We start from the raw sequence: 23,111 nt of genomic DNA, 5'->3' as shown, positions 1-23,111 counted from the left end.
CTTTTGTATCTGACTCTCCGTCTCACTGACTTCATTCAGCATAATACCCTCTAGTTCCATCAACATAGCAAGTTGCATGAATTTGTCTTTTCTTACAGCTTCATAGTATTCCTTTGAATATATATACCACAACCCTTGTCCACTTATCCCTCATTGGACATTTGGGTTGTTTTCATATCCTGGCTATTGTACTAAGTGCTGCAGTGAACATAGATGTGTATATATGCTTTTAAATTTGTATTTTATTTTTGTAGGGCAGCTGCCAAGAAGTCTTATATGAGTCATATGGGAGTTCTAGTCTTTTTACTTTTAGAACTCTCTGTATTAGAAGTTTTTATTTTCTTGTCAAAGATTAATTTTTCCCATTTTCAGTTACATTCTCATTCTCCTTCCCAAACCACTCAATGTTTTTAAAAGATGTCATGTGCTTCTTTAATTCATTAATTATTCTTCCCATTTAAATTCACAAAGTCTAAATGATTATAAAGTTTAAATAGATACATGTGTATATGTGTGCATATGTCTGTGTGTTTTACTTTCCCAGTCAAGAATATTATTTTTTCCTTTTTAAGCTTCTCTTTTCCAAAATACTCCCTGGTGGTAACTTGAACCGTGGAATGGTGGCTAGTGGTAGAGCTAGAAACAGTCACAAAAAGACCTGCTATCATGACACTATGTGGAATACTGGCTCTCGGTTCTTCTACCAATTTCCTACACCAAATGTAGGAAATTTCCTACATCAAATGTAGGAAATTGAGCTGCTGAGCCTCCTGGAGTCAAATCCAACGCTGATTTCACAAAAAGAAAAATATTCAGTGTCATGTGGGAGACCCAAGGTCAGCACCAGGTCCTTTGCCAAGATCCTAAGTGTCAGGAAAATGCTGGCCAAGGACCACCACCTGCCCATCATCCAGGCCCTCCCTGTGCGTCCACCTCTCCTGCTCCACTCCTCCTTGTTGGGTAGAGGCTGTGTACCCTGCAGGGCTCTGTTTGCTTTGGCATTTCAATGCTTGTATGTGCTGCTCTTGCAGTTCCCTGACTGAAATGAGTATCGTCCCCGCCCCAGGACCCAGCCCCCAGGAATTCTTGCAGATCAGGCATTGGAGGAGCTTGTATTGCCTGGCCCTGCTCACACTCACACGGTACTGCCCAGACTAAGGGAGGTCTGGAGATAGCAAAGGGAAGATAAAATGATGCTTTCATTTGTCTCTAAACCTTTTTGAAAAAGAAAAAACAAATAATTCCTTAATCTTAAAAGGGATTACCTTTACTAAAAGTGTGTTTTATTTCATAAGGTAAAAGATGCTTCTGCTGTTTTATCAGTCTGTTATTTCAATTTGGGGGAACCATTACAACTGACACCCTTTAAATGCTCCCATCATGGGATAAAAAATAAATAAAAGGCCTGCAGACAATGTGCTTTTTGGAGTGTGTGGCCCATATAAATTCATTTATGAAGGTAAACAGCCCCTTGGAGTGGCACCAATTTTTTACAGCCTCCATGTCTCAGATATATGCCCATCCAGCCCTGTCCTCTCAGACCAGTGGCTGCAAGCTGCCTAGGCACCTAGAGAGTGAGAAAGGGTAGGTAAGTTATTGTTTTTTAGACCTTTAACTTAAGCTACAACAAGCACATCCCCTCTTAGGAGTAGAATCAGGTCCCATTCAGTCTGCCTTCTTTGGTCACGCATTTTCTGGCCACATGTAGTGATATTTGGATGCTGGCAGCCACGTTCACGCATGTATATGACACATGACAGTGGAGGGAAACAGCATGAGGAATGGCCGACAGCAGAGAGTGCCAGAAATGAAGAAAGAAGTAATAGGCAGGCACTGATAGCCTCGCTGGTGCACATATGATTGCACTGAATTTTACTATTAGTAAAAAAAAGTTAGCATCTGGAGTTCATAAGTATCACCAGGTCCCTCTGAGAGCTCTTTTGAAGAAGAGGAGACTGCCTCCCTAGCATGCTGGGCTCCTCTTTGTGGACTCCTTGCATCATTCATCTGCCCTTTGAGAAGAGTCTCTTCAGCTAATTTTATCTTAAATCTGCAGTTTTGCCAGTTGGAACATTTGAATTCCAGGTATACCTGTGTATTCATGCTGTTTATGCATCTGCAGGGCTAAAGGGGAAAGGGATGCAAGAGTAAGAAATACTAATTTCATACTGTCAAAAGATTTTCAGTAATACTTACATCTAGGAGCTTTAGTAGTGCACACAGTGTGAAGAAATCAATTAGATGAAGAGAATAAATGAAAGAGGAGATTTTGGAAGAAAAAATGTTACTTTTATTTTTTAAGAACAAACAGGTTTTCATATAAACAACAGGGTAAGTTTCCAATTTCCTTCAGGCCTGGTTTAAGCTTTTCTTTATGAGCAGAAGACGGTTGGCTGGTTGGTTGGCTGGCTGTCTCATTGGTGGTTGAGTCTGATTGGTTGACACAGTCATGGTAGGGTGCACTGTGTTACATACTTGAGAAGGAAGGCCCCTGCCTTTCACATGCTTTGTGTTCAGAACTCAGCAGGTATCAATTGATCCCTGTTACACAGAGCATGGGGTAACTCAGGACAGGTTTCTCATGCCCCAAGTTCACATAGCTGTAAGAACATAGCTAGAGATAAGTCTTTCATAACTGAGACCATAACTGTTCTTAACTGAGCAGGAGGCCTGAGTGGGAGCATGCTGATGTACCGGCCTCCGGGCAGGCAACTGCCCAGTGACCATGAGCAGGACCAGGGTCTCTCTGAGGGCTCAGCTTCCTGGGGCTCTTTTTTGGGGAGGAAGTGTATTCAGTTGAGCGAATGCAGGAAATTCCCTTTCTCAAGGTCTTGTGTGGGCACTCGAGAGGAGCAGGAACCCAGAGTTACTGGGGCTTGAACAAGGGGACATCGAAGTGAGTAAGGGTGGGACAAGGGACATGGTCTCTTGTCGTCCCCAAAGAGGAGCCTTAAGTTGCAAATCAGAACAGAGCACAGACTTATTTCCTGTGCCCTTCCCTGTACCTGGCTGGTCTTGGACTTCTGCTACCTCCCATCTTTCAGATTCAGAAATTTCCAAGAAGTTTGTTTCTTGTGATGAGACAAAAACAATCCTATAGGGGGCTGGAGTGATAGTACACTGGATAGGATGTTTGCCTTGCACTCAGCCGACCCGGGTTCAATTCCCAGCATCCCATAGGGTCCCCGAGCACCACCAGGAGTAATTCCTGAGTGCAGAGCCAGGAGTAACCCCTGTGCATCGCCGGGTGTGACCCAAAAGGAAAAAAAAAAAAATCCTATACCATGCACACATTGTTGATACTCATATCCTAATGGATCCTTGTTCTTGTTGCAGAAATGGGAGCAGATCGAAGGCAATTCCAAGCTACGGCACGTGGGCAGCAACCTGTGCCTGGACAGCCGCACTGCCAAGGTGGGGGGCCTGAGTGTGGAGGTCTGCGGCCCCGCCCTCTCTCAGCAGTGGAAGTTCTCGCTCAACCTGCAGCAGTAGGAGGGCCAGAGCCCAGGCCGTCCCGCTCCTGTGCCCTCCGGCTGAGTTTGATGATTACATTCTTGATTATGTTTCTTAAACTTTCCACGAAACTATATACCTCAGTATTCCATCACGGTTCAACAGTCGGAGGACTTCAGCAGGACACAGGGTACGGGCAGACCCGGCAGAGGCGAGGACAGAGAACTGCTCTCCTCAACTCCCAGGATGCAGGCGGGTCTCTTTCGGGGGGGGGGGGGGGCCCATGGTGCCCCTCCTCCCTCCCAGCTTCTGCTGAGCAGCACCTCCCGCGACGGCATGAACCAGTGGCCGAGAGGGAACCTGAACATGTCAGTGGAGGCCAGGAAGGGCGTGTGGTTGCCACATCACAGTGTAGAAGAGAAAGAAAAAAAAAAAAAAAAACGCTTTTGACTCTCCTCTCTTGATCCCATCCAGATTCCATATGGTTTCCGTAGGCCCGAGTTGTGTTTCTTTGTTTTCAGGTTTATGTGGTATCCCTCTCCCGGCTCCTCTGTCCCCACGGTCTTCCTCGCACAGACCCTTCCTGCACATGATGTGCTTGCTCTTTTCAAACATGGACTTTTCTACGGTGGGACACTAAATAGAATATATATAAAGAATGGGTGGTCAGTTCCCTATGGTTTCTCTAGGTTGTCCTCATCTCGTCACTTCCCCACAGAGCAGTTCACGGCCATAAGGAGGAGGACTGGTGCCCGCCGGGGCCAGTTCCCTGCAGGAGGAAGTCACCTCCTTTGCCCCTGCAGCCTTATCAGTGAGTAGGTGCTACTGTGGCCATCGGGGGTCTCTCCCAAACCTCCCCAAGGCTGGCGGTGTCTGAGTCTGCACCCTTAGCCTTCAGCCCTGGCGTCTTTGTTGGGCGTCAGCGTGGGAATTTACTCCAATGTCTTGAAATCCACTCTTTTGTGCCCTTGGTATCTGTAAACCTGGATGAGTTACTCCATTTTGGCAAATATTACTTTGGGTATATTTAAAAAATCATTTTTAAGAATAAAACTAATCCCACAGTGCACCATGAGGGTAGGAAGCTGGTTCACCTGCTGGAACTTCTGTCAGGCGCTCTGGGCCTTACGTCTCAGAGGGGAAGGCAGGAGTGGCCTGGCACTCAGTCCCCTGCAGTGAGCCAGGCCTCAAGGCACAGCTGAGGCTTGTGGGTCAAGAGCAGATATCATCGTGGTCCAGTCCAGACCCACAGTGGGAACAGGCAGAGGTGTCACGTGCTGAAGTTTCTGCTGGGCAGCGCCCCACCATAATGACAGAGCACACCTCAAGGTGACTCCTCTGTGACTCTGTGATCACTCTGTGATCACTCCTTCCTGCTCCACGTACCCCTCCTGTCACTCCTGCCCACACACATAACCAGAGGCTCTCAGGGCCTCCACATGGTGGGATATGCAACCTAAGTGCCCATTCGAATGCCCTGTAGGGGGCCTGGGAGTTGCAGGGTGAAGAGTATCCGCAGGAGACTCTCATAGGTAGACGCTTATTAAAGTGGCACCACGTTTCCTGCCTGTTTCATCTGGGAAGACCCGTCAGTGTTCACCATGTGGCGGTGATGTGTCCTCTGGCTTCTCCCTTCTTGCCCATTGCCCAGTAACCTGAAATAGGGTCTCAGGCTGATTCTTTTCTGCACACTTAACCTAAATCTCCGAAAACTGATCCTGCCAAGTCTTGAGAGAGCCCCCGGGACTTGTTTCAAAAAGTCGGATTCAGGGGTGGGGGCACAATCATTATACCAGTGTTCTCACCCAAGCTTCCGGGTTTCCTTGTCAGACCCTATCACCTGTGAGCTACCACAACTGTTCAAATAGAGTACCCTTTGGTGAAAAATCAATTTGGCGTTGATATAAAAGAACAAAAGTTCAAAAGAACAAAATTCAGGTTCTTGATGAAACCTTCATTTGCGCACCTCTACCCACCAGAATCTTTGTACCTCTGGGGCAGGTCCACTAAGTCTCTTGGGGTTGGGGGAGTAGTTGCCTATGCCTGAGCTGTGAGCGGCAGTGGCCCTGGGCAGTGCAGATGCGGTGAACAGAGGTGGGCTGGGCGGGCTCCCTTGAGGTGAGCTATGTTTACATGTCACAGTGTGCCAAAGTGACTTACTGTGGTTGCATTATTTTCTAGTCATCGGGACTATCCCACCCTCCCGCCCTCTTTTTACAAGTAAAGATTCTTTCCTAAGAGCCCTCTGAGCAAAGTGTGGTGAAGTTAGTTATTTCTCTGTGGTGGTTTTTCTTATGTCTTCATAAAAGCTACAGCGATGGTATGTTTTGCAAATTCAAAATATAGTTTGGTAATTTTTTTTCCAGTTGATTTTTAAAAAGAACTGCTGTACAGAGCTTGTACTTTGTCCATTTTATAGATGGAAACCATCCTTGAAAATTGTTTAACTTAAATAAAGAGAAGATACTTTATAGATAATATTCTACTGATGGCTGTTGTCATTCTTGAACTTTACAGGATAAACTATTGCTTGGGGAATATGATTATGGTCTTTCTCTGCAAGGGCCCTAATAAATTACTATTTCTTATCACATTTTTTGAAATGCATTCACCCTGGGATAAAGAAATAGTTCAGTGGACTAAGGCTCTACTTTGCATGCTGGATGTCTGGGTTCAGTTCTTGGCACCACGTGGTCCCCTAGCACTACCACAAGTGACTCCCACAAACACAGAACCAGAAGTAAGTAGTAGCATTGCTGGGTGTAGCCCAGAAACAAAACAGATCTAAAACTTGTGTTCAGCTTTTACTGCTACATTCTTGTATTGTTGATTCTTATTTGCAATAAAAATTTGTCATTTGTGGAGTGTTTATGTGTGCCTGGCAGCAAGCCACTCTTTTACATTCTCCCTGTCTCCTCACAGTCACCTGTGGGAGAGTGCTCAGACCTGCATTCCCCAATTGAGTGGGGGAAGTGGCACTTACAGCCTCATTTTCCTCAAGGTCAGACTACCCTTATGTTTGCCTGGAATCACGCCCCAGCACTCAGACTGTAATCCTGCATTCCACACCAGTGTAAGGAAAGGGCACGGGGCAGATCTTCTCACCTTTTGAAGCTTTTCACATCTATACACTCATTTACCAAATATCTCGGGATCTTCAGCTACATCAGAGGGTGACTTGGCCTCTTATTAGTCTAATAAGGGCCACACCCCATGATGCTGAGCCCAGTGCCAGAAGGAAGCATGTGGTGCTGGGGATGGAACTCGGGGCCTCGCATCTGCTTGGCTCATGTGCTACTGCTTGAACCTTCTCCCCAGTCCAGCTGAGGCCCTTCATCTCCATCCTTGGCCTTTGCGAGTACTGCCTTTGAACATCCCTACAGATAAGTCAAGGATACACCTGTTGACCAATTCTTGGTTTAGCAGTTTGGATCCACGCTGGGTAGGATAAAGGGGTGGGGGCTGAAAACATTGGCCTGTTGAAGGTTCGAACCTTCTGGAGGCCTCATTTTTGCATCCTTTTTCTTTCCCATTAATTGAGATAACTGAAAACTTGACTCTCCTGCCAACTGCAAAATAAAAGCTTTTCCTATAATTTTGCAGCACCCATTCGAGCAGTCCTTTAGGAATCATACGCTCTCTTGCAACAGTGAAAACAGATTCACTGGGCAGGTATCTGCAAAGCTCTTAACACTGTTTGTCCTGAAGTACTGAGAAGAAATAAAGCCAAAAACCTATCCCATGCCAGAGAGGGGGATAGGATGAATGGGCCAGGTACAGGGTCCTGGGAGCTCAGGAAGGTACTGGACCTATTTGATATATGGGTGCTGTTCCATGAGCTGTTAACTGGAGCAGAGAGCTTCAGGTTTCCAAAAACTTTTGGGAGGGGGGTCACACCCAGCGATGCTCAGGGGTTACTCCTGTCTCTGCATTCAAGAATTACTCTTGGAGCCCAACCTCCAAAGGAGTCCAACCTTCCGGCCGCCGCAAGTCACGCCCTCGACCCACCCTTGGCGCCATCTTGCCACATTCAACAGAGAAGAGGCCAGGCATTCTGGTGAGCAACGCGGCCGGAGAAATGCCACGGACCCGAAACCGGGCGGAGGAGGTACAGCCAGCACACCTTCTCTAGATGGAGCCCTGGCAACACTGAGCAGCAACTAACATGGCTCCAGGTTGCGGGACTGGGACACATCCGAACCGTGGGGGGGCACTGGAGTGGGGTGGCACCAGCCCAACCTCCAAGTGGCTCTGGGTTGCGGGACTGGGACACATCCGAACCGCGGGGGGCAACTGGAGTGGGGCGGCACCAGCCCAACCTCCAAGTGGCTCCGGGTTGCGGGACTGGGACACATCCAAACCATGTGGCCACTAACGCGGCCGCGCGACCTTTTCTAAAAACTGAAAACATACAATCTTCTAATGAAAAACCAATTATCAAATGCTTCCTTAGTAGGGCTGTCTTTCTTGGGGGGAAACTCCAACAACAATAGTGAGTTTTGTTTTGCAATATGGAACGTAATCAAGGTAAAGAGAAAATGAAGTGAAATTCATCAGTTATACAGTTGGGGGGGGCGGGGGGTATACTGGGGATTTTGGTGATGGAATATGGGCACTGGTGAAGGGATGGTGTTTGAATATTGTATAACTGAGACATAAACCTGAAAACTTTGTAACTTTCCACATGGTGATAAAATAAAAATTAAAAAAAAAAAACAAACCTGGAGAAAATACAAAAGAAAAAAAAAAAAGAATTACTCTTGGCAGTGCTTGGGGGACCATATGGGATGCCAGGGATTGAACCCAGGCCAGCTCTGTGTAAGGCAAATGCCCTACCCACTGTACTATCACTCCGGCCCCTGCAAAAAAAGCAAAAACTTTTAGAATCAGATTACTTACCCAAACTAGCACTTTGATCTTACAGTATAAGATCTCAAAATTTCAGAAAACTAAAATCTCATACTTCTTTTGACCAGGGACTTAACCTCAAGGAGATAAAGAAAATCCCTTCCAGCAGTCCTTTCATATTCCTGAGACTGTATCTGTAAGGTCCCAAAGAAATGATGCATGCTCAGCAAGTGATTAAGGTTGCGGGGTGGGGGTTTGGGGGGCCACGGGCTGCAAAAAGGACTAGTAGTCGTCTTCACCTGGGTCACAGCCACAGAAACAGACTTTAAACTCAGTAGTGAGAATAAGGACTAGGTCTCACATAAATCTCGAAAGAGATCAAAAGCCACAGTTAATCTTGGACCCTCGCAGGGCTGAACAGACGAGTAAATCAGAGGGGGCTGGGTCAGCCTGGTGCCCGTCCAGGCAGAGCCCCTGGCAGGCAGCTGTTTGTTTTCACAATCCAAAATTCCCTACAGGCCTCTGGTCTGACTTCACCATCTCACTGAGAAATAATCTGCTGAAAGTTGGGATATACGGGTTTCATGACTGAAATCTCCAGGCTTTCTCGGAGGTCAGAATGGGCTACCTCCCCCCCACCCCCTATACTTATGGAAACCTCAGCAGTCACGTCCACACCCCAAAGCTGCCACCCAGTTAAAAAGCTACTCCATCCTTACTGTCCCGATAAAATTACCGAATTCCCTAAATAAACACAATGACCTCTTTGTACCTGTATTGCAGACCATAACGCACAAAAACGGAGACTGGGGGTGGGGAATGGTGGGAGGGAAATGGGGAACATTGGTGGTGGAAAATGTATTGGATTGATGGAGGGATGGGTGTTGAATCATAGTATGTTTGAAACCCAATCAGGAACAGCTTTGTAATGATCTATCTCCAGGATCACTATCACTATCATTATCATCCCGTTGATCCTTGATTTGCTCGAGCGGGCCCAGTAACATCTTTGATCGTCCTAGCCCTGAGATTTTAGCAGCCTCTCTTTACTTGCCCTTCCCAATGGTGCCGCATTAGAAGCTCTTTCAGGGTAAGGAGAATGAAACCCATCATTGTTACTGTATTTGGCACATGAATACACGGGGAGCTTGCCAGGCTCTCCTGTACGGGCAGGAAAACTCTCGATAGCTTGTCAGGTTCTCCGAGAGAGAGAACTAAGCTATAAGATGTCGCAGCCGTGTGCTTCCAGGATATTCAATTTAAAAAATAAAGTAATGTGGAGTTCATGCCTGCTCCAGTCAGCTTAATCAATGACTGAATATACAGCAGTACTCCTACATTTAAAAAAAAAAAAGACTGAGTCTCAGAGGTGCCAAAAGATAGCACAAGGTTAAGGCAAAGCATGTGCCTTTCCAAGGATTTTTTATGTTGCTGTGAGCAAACTGCTTGCTTGCTGCTTGACTCGGCCCCCTTCTGGTTTCACCCACCAAAGCACACAAAAGACCCTCAGTGTAAACAAAGGAAGTTTTCTCCTGTGTGTCTCCCTCCCTCCACGGAATTCTAGAGAAGCAGCACTCAAGTCCACATCCTGGCTGCACAGGATAACCCCCTAGGAAGCTCTGTAGCCAGGGTAATGCTCAGCCTATCAGTCTTTTTTTTTTCAATTTTTTTATTGTCACTATGAGATAATAATTACGAAGCTGTTCATGATTGGGTTCAGTCATACAATGTTCCAACACCCATCCCTCCACAAGTGCACATTTCCCACCACCAATGACTCCCATTTCCCTCCCGCCACCCTCACACCCCCAGTCTGCTTCTATGGCAAGTGCTTCTCTCTCTCTCTCTCTCTCTCTCTCTCTCTCTCTCTCTCTCTCTCTCTCTCTCTCTCTCCCCCTCCCTCTACTTTTGGGCATAATGGTTTGCAATACAGATACTGAGAGGTTATCACGTTTGCTCCTTTACCTGCTTTCAGCATGCAGTTCTTATCCAGAGTGATCATTCCCAACTATCTTTGTCATAGTGGTCCCTTCTCTATCCCAACTGCCTTCTCCCCCAGCACTTCAGGCAGACTCCCAATCATGAACCAATCCTCCTGGCCCTTGTTTCTACTGCCGTTGGGTATTAGTCTCATTATTTTTATTTATAACCCACAGTGGGCTGGAGCAATAGCACAGCGGTAGGGCGTTTGCGTTGCACGCAGCCAACCTATGTTCGATTCCTTCGTCCCTCTCTGAGAGCCCGGCAAGCTACCGAGAGTATCGCACCCGCACAGCAGAGCCTGGCAAGCTACCCGTGGTGTAATCGATATGCCAAAAACAGTAACAATAAGTCTCACAATGAGAGACATTACTGGTGCCCACTCGAGCAAATCAATGAGCAATGGGATGACAGTGACAGTGACAGTTACATCGCACAGTGAGTGTGATCATTCTGTCTGTCCCTCTCCTGACTCAGCATTATACTCTCCATGCCCATCCATTTACAAGCGAATTTCATGACTCATTTTTCCTAACAGTGCATAGTATTCCATTGTGTACATGGTAGCCCATCATCAGTCTTTCAGTCTTGAAATGCCATGAGCCTCTGTTTTCACTTGGCTTCTATTAACTCTCAAAGGAAATATGTTGTATTTTAGTTCTAAGCATTTTAGGTTTAATGTTAGCTTATCCTTTCTCCCCCTTACAGGGAGCTTAGGTTTATTGAGTTATTCCCACCACAGTGTTCCCAAGGTACACCCAGTTCCATCAGGCACTTCTAATCCTCTAGCTTTACCCTCTCCTTTGTGCTCTTCTTCCACTGTTAATCACTTATATCCCCAAATCAGACTCTGTAACTTGTAAAGTCAAATTCTTTTGAGGGCTCTGGATCTTGTATATGTAAGTGAAATATGTAAGTGCTTATCTCTTTCCTTTATGTCCTTTGTATAATTTATTTTAGTACAGTGTCCTTTTTGTATATACACAGGAAGATAGCTCATGTTGTGCTTTTGTAACTTGGGAGTTAGTTGACTCTGAATAATATTTACTCCTGGGCATCCATCATATTTACTTGACTTAAGCCTAAGTTGCCCTTACTAAAGGAGGGTCCCAGTGAGGGACCCAGGGCAAGCTGTAAACTACCCGGGCATCAAAAAGGGACAGGCTAAGTGCCATAAGAAGTATAATAAGTGAGCTCTGCACCCACCCATATATATATGTATATATATATACTATTAATAAGTATTATAATAAATGTAATAATAAATATTATTAATAAGTAAATTTAAGGTGATTTTTTTAAAATGGATACTGGCTAAGGGAAGGAGAAAGCAATATATCCTTAGATAGAATTCCACCCTTGGGCAGATCTAGCTGGAATCTAGAGTGCTGGCACTTAAATGAGATTTTGACCTTGAATAGTTCTCCTAGAACTTCCCCTGAAGGAAGGGCTCTAGATCTGTTCATTGTTTAAGATAATGTTCTACCACACCTGTGTGTAATTGCTTTATAAAGGCCCCAGCCCTTTATGATTTGTCTATAACTAATGCCGTGAGACTTGAATAAAGGGCCATGGATTACCAACCACCCTGGTGGCCCCTATTCCTTCATCCATTAATTGCCATAAGATGGAGGAGGGAGGGGAAGGATGGTGATAAGCCTTGAATGTACCCTCAGGTCATCACAGGCTGGCTGGAAACCACAGGAATAGCAACAGTAAGTTTGAGAATTGGGAGAATGGAGTTTGAGGGACTCCTAACTATTCTGCTGATCCTTCCAGTTCTTAAACCTTTCTAAGCCCCTTCTGTTCATCTGTTGAAAAGGTGAAAGTGAGGGTTGGAGCAATAGCACAATGGTTAGGGCGTTTACCTTGCATGTGGCCAACCCCGGTTCAATTCCCAGTATCCCATATGGTCCCCTGAGCATAGCCAGGAGTAATTTCTGAGTCCAGAGCCAGGAGTAACCCCTGTGCATAGCCGGGTGTGACCCAAAAAGCAAAAACGAAAAAAAGAAAAAGAAAAGGTGGAAGTGGGAGTTGAATGAGATCACTCATGGCGTAACTAGCATGACTAGCAAAGCAGGCACTCAGTGAGAGCCCTCATCTTATAAATTGGCAGCTTGTGCATGCTCACCAGCTAATGCCTGAAGACTGGTTGTGCACCTATGTGCACAATCAGACACTCTGGAGATCTGACTGGGAGTTGGCAGGAGGTAGGACTGAACTGTGCAAGTGGCTTTAGATTTATAGAAGGATGTTCCGATAGATTTGCAGAGAGCTGGCTTGAACAACAGACATTCATTTTTTCACAGTTCTGGAAGCTTAAAGTCCAAGATGAAGATGTTAGTTTCTTCTAAGAAGTATTTTTTGACTCATCTCCTGACTCTGTGTCTGTAATTCTAATCTGCTCTACTGAGAGGGACCGCAGTTGGACTGGCTTTGTCACCAATTGAAAAATCAGATACCTTCATTATTACATTGATTATTGTATATGTTCAAAATACTGTTAATGACTCATACTTGGAAATTGTGGTAGCTGTTATAAATGAGGCCTTGGGTCAAAGTGATAGTACAACAGATAGAGAATTTATCTTCTATGCATCTGACTCGAGTTTGGTCCCCAGCACTACCTATAGTCCCCCAAACTCAGCCAGGCATGATCCAATCACAGAGCCAGGAAATAGCCCTGAGAACCACCAGGTATGCCACTACCCCCACAAACAAAAAGAAATAAGGTCTGTTTTTTTTTTTAAATCACATCTTGTACAAAATATTTTGATAACTTGTCAGTTTATCCCTTTGGTAGCTGTGTCTTATATCCCTTGGTAACCTTTGCCATCCCTACAATGTGTCTATGCATTGGAAACATCAGAAGAAGCCCAAGTGGCCAAGAGGTACCACAGGAAGTGGTGGGAGCTGAGTGAAAGCCCAGGCCTGCTGCCCTCGCTGAGGACAAGAACCTTGTTGGTTGAAGCTTTCACAATCCTTTGAGCTCAGTGTGAAGAGCACGAGGTTGCCCAATCAGTAGCTGGCCCTGTCTGCCCTCTAATCAATAGAGCCCCTAAGCTCCTGGTTCTGGGCCTTGGAACCTGAGAAATATGTGAGAGGATGGGGTGCTCGCTGGGGAAGAAAGAGACTTTGGAGAAGAAGGGACTACAAGAGTCCATACTAGCTCTTTATGAATGACCTCATTTGATCCTCACTGCCACCTTGCCTTTTTAGTATGTTTTTGTGATAGAGCCTCCCCAGGAATACTTGGGGGCCCAGTGGTCACTCACCACCACACATGGTGTGGACAGTATGATTCTACTTGAGCTGGTGGTGCTAGGATTCATCAGGACCACAGCTGACAGTATTGTGTGGGTGGGGGTCACATGGCCCTGGAGATCAAACATAGGGCGTCATTCTACCCATCTGAGCTATCTTGCTGGTCCTCTCTTCTAAATTTTCAACAGATGAACAGTTGGTGCTTAGAAAGATTAAGTAATAGTTGAGGGATCAGGTATATGGTTAAGTGGTCAGTTGAACAGTCCTCTGAAACCAATTCTCAGAACAGTTCTTTGTGTAATCTATAATCCCCAAACTTACTCATATTTCAATTCCTTTGAGAGTTAAAAAACAAAACAAAACATGTTCATACCAAGCCAAGACTGATCGGCTAAGCTTTGTCTGGCTACAGAACTCCCAGGGGGTGATCATGTGCAGTTTGCTCTGAATGAGAGCAGTGCTGCTTCAACCTCAGCCCATCAGAATCCCCTGGAGGCGTCAGGAAAATAGATTCCTGGGCCCAAGAGTTCCTAAGTTAGTGGGTTGGGATAGGATCTGAGAATGTATATTCTCACAAAATGCCAAATAATGCTAATCTCAGTTAAAGGAAAATAATGCTTAATTCATGCCAGGCTGGTTTGACAGAATGTGATAGACTGTGCCGGAAGTTCCCCAGGATTCTTCATTTGATAATATTACCAGAGTCACACTTGAGAAGAGTAAAGGGTAGCATTGGGTTCTGTCTGGCCAGTTGCCAGCTGCACCTTGAACTCTGGGATATGTGTTTTGACACACTCACTGTGGTGTCTCCTCCATAAAATGGGTTATGAGATGAGCAAAGTGAGAGAAACAGGGGAGTTAGATCCTTCCCTTTCCTCTTCTCTGCTTCAGCAGAAAACTATTTTCACATCTGCTGTTTGAAGAGATATCATGGCTCTGCACTCTTCGATTTCAATTTGGCATCTTTGAGTTCAGAGGCCTTTGAGTGACAGAACTTACAAATTCAAATTTTATCAAACAAGCACTGCATCAAGTATGCAGATATGAACGTTGATAACTTCAGATATCAAAGATTGGGCCCCCGACTGAGAGGAATCATTATGTATCTATCCCTTCCTAATGACTTCTTGGAAAGGACTAAGCAAGAGACAGGGGTGCCATGGAAGGTTCTGTGGTGTTTCTTCATAGGCATTCAGTTCTTTGGAGGGAACAAAGTAATGAAAGAGCTCAGATTTTTTTGATCAGCAAGGATGGAGCCCACCTCAGCTGGCACTTACCAGTGTAAATTGATTGGCCTCACAGATTGCTGTCAGCAAATTAGTGAACTGCCTCAAATAAGGCGGCTTCCCACCAGTCCCTTGTCTGATTCTTAGTATTTAAAGAATTAGAGAGACGTTTGAACAGTGGCAAAAATAGTAAACTTAAAGAGGCCCTTGCAGGGGAGAGAATGACACAGATGAGAAATAGTTTCTCAGAGTCAGTCAGTCCAATTTTAAAACCATCTCAGGCAGTCTTCATGATAATCTCACTCATACCAAACATTGGCCAGGCCTAGCCTACAGGACAGAAGAAAAATCTGGAAAGGTTATTTTGATAAGGACCAGATGACATGAGTGATAACCGTCAGTTAGGACTGTTTTGACAGTAAAATGTAATTATGTCCAAATTAAAAATATACACTCCAGGAGCTGGAGAGATGACTTAAAGGCTGGAGCACATGCTTTGCATGCGGGAGCTCAGGATTCAATTCTCAACATCACATGGTCCCACAAGCACCAGCATGTATGCCCCCCTCCAGTATGCAATAATGTCATAGTGGAGGTGGGAGGGGGTAGGAACCAGATAATAAGTAAAGTGGCCATTTACAATCTCACCAAGATAAGTGGTAGGCTGTCAGAAAATAGAAATGGCCACAGAGTGGGAATAGGAACACTTAAAAGGGGGAGCACAGGCCAGGTAACTCTCTTTGATCCACCTTACGGCAGTGGCCAGGTGGAGAACAGGAAAAGCAGCAGATATCATACACATGGCTGGCAAACAAAGAAAAACCAAAGGGAAAAACGAGCAGCAGGCACTAGCAAGGAGAGGTGGACAAGAAAGCATCAGAGACAGCTGGACAATGAGGATCAACCCAGCAAATGAAATAGAACTTCAAGAGACAGAGTCAATGAGAGATAAGCGTGGACAAGGATGACATCAAGCAGTAACACCAGGGACTGGAGCGATAGCACAGCGGGTAGGGCATTTGCTTTGCACGCGGTCGAGCCGGGTTCTATTCCCAGCTTCCCATATGGTTCCCCTGTGCACCTCCAGGAGTAATTCCTGAGTGCATGAGCCAGGAGTAACCCCTGTGCATTGCCGGGTGTGACCCAAAAAGCAAAAGAAAATGAGAGGAAGAGAGAGAGAGAATACCAGTGAGAAAGCTACATGAGACCTGAACACAGGATATTTGGGAGACCCAAAACCACCTTCTTTTTTCTTCTTTTTTAATTAAATCATCATGAAAGATACAGTTACAGAGGTGTTCATGGTTGGGTTTCAGTCATACAATGTTCCAACACCCAACCCTCCACCAGTGTACATTTCCCATCCCCAATGGCCGCAGTATTCCTCCCAGCACTCCACCCTACTACCACCGCCACCTGCCTCTATGGCAGGCACTTTCCACTTTCTCTCTCTCTCTCTCTCTCTCTCTCTCTCTCTCTCTCTCTCTCTCTCTCTCTCTCTCTCTCTCTCTCTCTCTCTCTCTCTCTCCCTTCCCTCTCCCCGCCCTCCTTGGGCATTATGGTTTTCAATACAGATACTGAGGGGTTATCATGTTTGTTCCTTTACCTGCTTTCAGCATGCAGTTCTTATCCAGAGTGATCATTTCCAACTGTCTTTGTCATAGCCTTCCCTTCTCTATCCCAACTGCCTTTAACCCCAGCATTTGAGGCAGGCTAGTCAATAGTGGACTAATATTTATGGCCCCTTTTTCTACTGTCCTTGGGTATTAGTCTCTCACTATGCTTTTTTTTATATATCACAAATGAGTGTAATCATTCTATGTCCATCCCTCTTCTTCTGATTCATTTCACTCAGCACGGTACTCTCCATGTTCATACATTTATAGGCAAATTTCATGACTTCATTTTCCTAGCAGCTGTGTTAATATTTCATTGTGTAGATGTACCATAGTTTTCTTTAACCAGTCACCTGTTCTCAGGCACTCAGGTGGTTTCCAAATTCTGGCTACTGTGAATAGTGCTGCAATGAACATAAAAGTGTAGATGGTTCTATAATTTTCAGTAATTTGCAATTCTATTTAATATGTTAAACTCAAATTTTACATCATTGCAAAACCTTGGGAATATAGTAAATATGTATGCTATGAAGATGTTGTCATGGTAATTAACAGGTCCCAGTAGAGGACACTGGTAGAACTTAGATATATTTCTCATCTCCTTTACTTTCTGTTCCCTCTGGCTTCTTACATTCGACTTAAACATCCACACATAGACACTTCTTGGATACAAGCAGTACATAAGCAGTAAATGCAAACAGTCAATTTTAGAATATGTTGTGAGCCAAGGAAGCCAACTATGTTGTCCTAAAGCTTCAATCATGTTCTTCACAAGAAAGTTTATGCAATGTAAATGATCACCCTCCAGGAACACCAGATACTGGTTTTCCTTTTTATGAAATACAAAATACTTGATATTTATTTTTGGTTTGTTTTGGGACCATGCCCAGTAGTGCTAAGGACGTATTAAGGACCATATGTGGTATAATGGATCAAACCCAGCTTAAACATATGAAAGGCAAGTGCCCTGCCCACTATACGACTCCAGATCTCCAGATGTAGATCTTTACTGTATGTCTCCTGCCCACTTGATAGCTTTAAAAGTGTTTTACAAGTACTGCTTTGGTTTGTTTCTTTTATGATGGAATGCAAAGTCTAGAATAACATGGGTCTTTAAATTTTGTGCCTGGAGGACCCCATGCCAGGCTGAGTCATCGGGACACCCTAGAGGGGCTGGGTGAGCCCAGCATCCGACCAAATAGAACCCTGGCAGCTGAAAACCTCCACACTCCACAATCACTGCCATGCTCACGGCCACACTCCATTGCTTGGGACAAGCCTCATCCATAAATTAATCTGTTAAAAAAAACTCAGGTACGCAGGTGAAATAGCTAGGCTCTCACTCTAGAATTCAGGGATGGGTTATCTCCCCGTATATCCCTATACTTCTCAAAACCTCAATAATCACATCTATGAACCACCTCTGGCACCAAATAAGCTCATTAACCACCCCTGATCCAGAGACTCAAAAGAGATCAACAAGTTGTAGAGATGCTTCTGGATCCCGGGCTTGGCTGTCATCTGAGGAACTCAAAGTCACCACATACTAAAAAATTTAACTCCAGCTGTATCACCCCGTTAAAAATTTTGGATTTTCTGGAGCATGAGGCTGCATTTGGGGCTGCATGACATCTCAAACGCTACATCATTGCTAAACCAGGAGTAGCACACCACATTGGATGGGATGTAAAGTAGAAAGCAACCAATCTCGATTAATAAAATATAAACACACAAGGCTTAAACTGTAACAACATCTTAGTAATCTCTTTTACAAGAGCTTAATGGCTCCATGGTGAGATACAATCTTCACATACTTTCTTCTAAGAAAAAATATTTTGATCATTTTTAATGAATTATTTATAACAAGCAATATAATATAAATTATTCATGGCCTGCTACAGGGACATGACTGAGTGAAGGTTGGAAGAATTGGAAATAATGGTGGTGGGAAGGTGCAATGGTGATGGGATTGGTGCTGGAATACTGAATGTAACAAATCATCAAGAAAAACTTTATAAATGATAAAACACACAAAATTTAAAAAATAGTAATAAAAAATGTGTCTGACGTCTAAGACTCAGAAAATGTTCAGCTGAATGAACATCAAATTTAGCAAGTTCCCTTTCCATTCTTGCCTTCCACCTTTCTATTATGGTTTTATGGTATGATGACTTGCTCATTGCTCTCTCATCTCACTGTGGATCAACAGAGACCCTTTTTTGTCTTATCTGCTTTATCCACAGTGCCTAGAATCTTGTCTGATCTCAAATTCCAACCACACTTAATAAAAACTCTGTATAGTATGCTTCAAAAGGCATCTGCTGCCCTCTGCTGAGCAATGTGGGAAAAATTTCATCTCAAGGTGGATGGTTAGGGAGAATTAAAAACTTAGTTTGGAAGATGATTGTTCCAAATTAAAACCAAATTGTTTAATATACCCCCACCCTCAGCCAACACTGTTTAAATGAAAAGGATCACCCACATCTTGTCACTTTGCCTAGACCTTCTGCACTCTATGCAGAGCAACAACACTTCTGGATTTTTTAAAATTCCATGCCATTATCTCTGAAAATTCGTTATTGCAGGGAATAGGTCTAGAATTTGCTGATTTAGTATTCCCACTTCCTGGCCTCAGAGTTTCTGGTCTTGATGATAATACAAACTAGAAAACCATTGCAACCACAAAGCTTGCCCACAAGCTGCCCAAAGTCAGGTTGTTCTATTATCCCGGTGGCTTGGGTTAGGAAATCAAGAAGAACCATCTCAATTTTTGTCTAGTTCCAGGGCTGGGGAGAAATAGGAAAAGGGAGAGAGCGAGGATGAGCTTACTACTCCCCTTTTTATCAGATATACCTGGTACATCAGATCCACCAGGTGCCTTACTTGCTATACTATCGGTCTGCCCCCCAATTCTGACATTTTAATAGAAACCAACATGACATTTTCTCACTCAGAAGTGTCAGAGTGTAAGCTGAAAAAAACTGTTGGGCTTGTTCCTATTTATTAACTGATACACCTAGTGGCAAATGCCAAGGACTGTTTACCCAAAAGGTAAGCCAGGGTCACGTGGGTTTACTTCAAAAAGCAAGACCATTTCAACAAGTCCATTCCATTACTGTGTGAAGTAACATTCAGGTGACCTCTTTTTGGTCCATATAAATCTTCTGCAACAATTCCTCTAAAAACACAGTCTCACTGGCAGAACATGATTCCATCTGTGGGTGAGAAAATAAGGTTCCTTGACAAGTTTTTATTTACCGTTAATTCTCTGGTCACAAAAAGTTGTGTGATACCCCACTTCTTGGCAATGCATAGTGGCAATTGTCTAGTTCAATGACTAGTGGTTTAAAAGAGCACAATTAAACTTTCTCTAATGAGTGACTTCGGTTTACTTTCTCTCTGCTATCCCATCTCCTATGCCAAAGAGCAGCTGTTTGATTTCCTGATTATTCCTGTGAGCCACATACATGCCAATAATCACTATGATGATTGTTTAATAAGTGTGACTTGGTAATTTGGCTCCTAGGATCAGTAAACTTAATCCTAGTATTCCTCTTCCATATAAGGGGTCTTCCTTTGTCTTCTCCTTGCTGAAGTCTTGGCTCTTTCTGAGATGTCTCTGTTCGCAAAGTCTTTGAGAGAAATATCTCACCCTGTATTCCTAGTGTTCACAGGGAATGATGACTGTGATCTGGAGGTGCAAGGCTTGAGACCCGTTTCTGGGCAAAAGGAGGAAGAACTGAGGCCAGCACCTCCCTAAATCTTAAAGGATAGTCCATTCACAGAAGGGAAGGAGAGGGAAGGGAAGGGTAGGAGGGACAAAAGAAATAGAACTACAGAAAGATGAGTTAGAGGTAGATATGTATAAAAGAAAATCAAATGGAAGAGAGAAATATGACAGTGGAAGGAAATCACTGAGTATAGTAAAACAATCACATTAGGGGTCAAGAGAACATATTAAAGGTAAATCCACTGATTTTAAAAAGCTCAGAGGTCAGGGACTGGAGAGACAGTATGATGGGTAAGGTGCTTGCCTTGAATGTGGCCAACCCAGGTTTGATTCCTGGCATCCTATTTGGCCCCCTAAGCAACACCAAGAGTAACATGAGCTTCCCTGAGTATGGCCTAAAAAACAAACAAACAAACCCCAAAAAAGTTTAGAGGTCAATGATTTTAAATCATCACAACACTTTAAAAGAGTGACTGAAGGTTGTATTTTGGTTTACAGAACTTAAAACATTGTCATGATATGTTATATCTTAATTGCCATTAAAAATCGAAAAGCACATGCTTCTTTGAAATCTTACTTTGAGGATGAAGTACAAGAAGAACTCTAAAAAGCAGCAGCAGACATGCCTTTATATATAAAGATTTTCTGTATTATGAAAACAATTCCCTCTGCGGATAAGTTCCCTTTCAGGAAATTACCACCAAAAAAGCTATACTCCCCTTTGGCATTTCCTCACAAAGACCCAACTCTAGTTCACAGGAACTTTTCCTTTTCCGTTTTGTTCACAAGGACCTAGTTTTTGTCAGAGGATGTCGCTCTCTGTCAGAATCAGCATCCTGCTGATTCCAGGACCAACTCTGATGGTGGAAGGGATCTTTGTGTTTCCTCCCCACCTCCCACATGGAGATACAAGGGAGAGATGATGGAGGTACCACACATGGAGATGATGGTGGAACTCCCAGGGGAGGCCTCCCTCTCACTTCATGGGGGCAGAGTGGAGAAAGCTCAGGTGTCAGGACATAAATGTCAACTTTCTGTGCCTACAGGAGACTCCCAGGGGTCGTGCCTAAGGCTCAGTCCAACTTCTGCCTCTGACAATGGATCACATGATTCTTCCTTTGAAATTCCTTTATCACGGCCTCTCTCCCTGTTTTCCTTCCCAGAAGAAATCATTAAAGAAAAAAATATTGAGTCACATAGAACATGAGCTTGCCTGCCAGGCCTTTCAAAATGTCACCCCTGGGTCAATGACCATGTGGGTGAACAGCATAGCCCCAAGTCTCCTTTCTCTTTCCCATCAGGAGGTCACTGACATGTCCTCACACTAATTCATAGGGCCTGGGGAGAAAATGTCTTTTGCCATTAACCTTAAGTCAGAGGAGAGCAAATGCAGTTTGCTGCTCCTCACTGATGTGTGATCTGCCTAAATTCCTCACAGATGATCCTCAGACTGCACTCAGACTGCATCTTGATTGCATCTTAGCTCCAAGGCTGGGTATTGTAGCTGTGTTCTATGCTATACGGGATGATCCAGAACCTTCTGGTCCATCATGGGGGTCTGTAATATTCTTGCATTTTGATTGAACTGCAGAATTAATTTGATTTTGTTGGTGAGGCCTTGTCTAATGTAGTCAACAAGCAGGATCTCTTTCTCCAAAATGACCATGACTTCCTTATGTGACTTGACTTCTGAAATACTGTACTTACATACTGCTCCATTAACCGCAATGAGACATTTTCAAAACTGAGGTTTCAAATCTAAAGAAGGGCTGGAGCAGTAATGCAGCAAATCTGGTGCTTTTCTTGCCTGTGGTTAAACTGGGTTCCATACTCAACACCACATATGGTCTCCTCAACCTGCCAGGAGTGATTCCTGTTCACAGAATCAGGAGTAAGCCCTGAGCACCAGCAGGTATGGCCCGAGAAACAAAACCCAAGCAGAATGTGTGTTGAGAAACAAATGAAATACAGAAACATTAAGGGAGCACTTAAGTTAAATTCTCCTAAGATTAATAATTCTAAATACTGTCAGCCACATTTATGAAATTATATACCAAATTATGATGCTCAGTATAAGTTGACATGAATTTCATCTACTAGAACTTTTCTTTGTGAAGTTTAGAAGATTTTGTTAATGTCTGGTTTTACACAAGAACAGGTGAGCTCCTTTTTCCTTCTCTTGACCTTGTACCAATGTGTACACATTGTGGCAGGAGAAATTGAAAGAGGTCTCATTGGTCAGAGTAAGCAGATGTGTCCACTGGCTATACAACCTTTGAGAGGCCTTTTCTTGTTACCAGATACTTCAGGCTACTAAATAAGCTAACAGTATCCATATGTGAGTCCTCAAACCCAAGGAGATATGTACCTGGTGAAGTTATTTCAGCAATTATCAAAGTAACTCCAGGCCAGTGTTGGGTTTTTAGAAGCTATTCTGATTTGTACTTTAGGTCGCTTTGTCTTTCTGGAAGAAGAAAATTTTTTTCTTAACCTTGTGAGGATTAAAGTGATCAGTCAATGCAAAGTCTATGAAACACCCAACTAGACACTCTTCTTATAAGAATTTCAATCTGTGCAACAAGTGGCAACCATAACGGTTCTAAAAGAGAGTAGTCACTCTCTAATTACTTGGTAATTAGATGCAAAGGAACACATTATTGCCATAAGTACACCTCAATGAGTAGCTCTGAAGAGACGCAGGACACAAACTAGAAGAAAGCAGGAAGAACCAAACAGTTGGAAGACAGGCTCAGTGTTTTTTTCAATGATCAATAGTGTGACTATATCCACTGGATCAAGACATCACAATGTTTCTATTATTCAAAACTTAAAAGAAATTTCTGTTTTAAACTTAACAGAAATTTGTTTGCAAACCGCCCAGTGATTCAGTTAAGATTGTAGCCATTAGATTATGCAACAAGCAATTAAGTCTCAAAAGAGCAGCCCGTGTTTTTTCCCCTGACCTCTGAAACAAGTCCAAATATTCATAATTAA

General features: G+C 44.0%; 1 protein-coding gene across 1 annotated transcript in view; it reads left to right on the top strand.

The window, feature by feature from the left end:
* Positions 1-5,933, top strand: part of GALNT2 (polypeptide N-acetylgalactosaminyltransferase 2) — a 224,189-nt gene extending 218,256 nt beyond the window's left edge. The window contains exon 16 of the mRNA XM_055146756.1: positions 3,337-5,933. Coding sequence (XP_055002731.1) covers positions 3,337-3,492 — 156 coding nt within the window. The 3' untranslated portion in view covers positions 3,493-5,933. The remainder of the gene's footprint in view (positions 1-3,336) is intronic.
* Positions 5,934-23,111: the final 17,178 nt, after the last annotated feature.

The sequence above is a fragment of the Sorex araneus genome, chromosome 9, assembly GCF_027595985.1.
Source record: "Sorex araneus isolate mSorAra2 chromosome 9, mSorAra2.pri, whole genome shotgun sequence".
Classification (NCBI taxonomy): domain Eukaryota; kingdom Metazoa; phylum Chordata; class Mammalia; order Eulipotyphla; family Soricidae; genus Sorex; species Sorex araneus.
The sequence above is the reverse complement of the archived record's forward strand: the minus strand, read 5'-3'. Positions and strand labels throughout refer to the sequence as shown.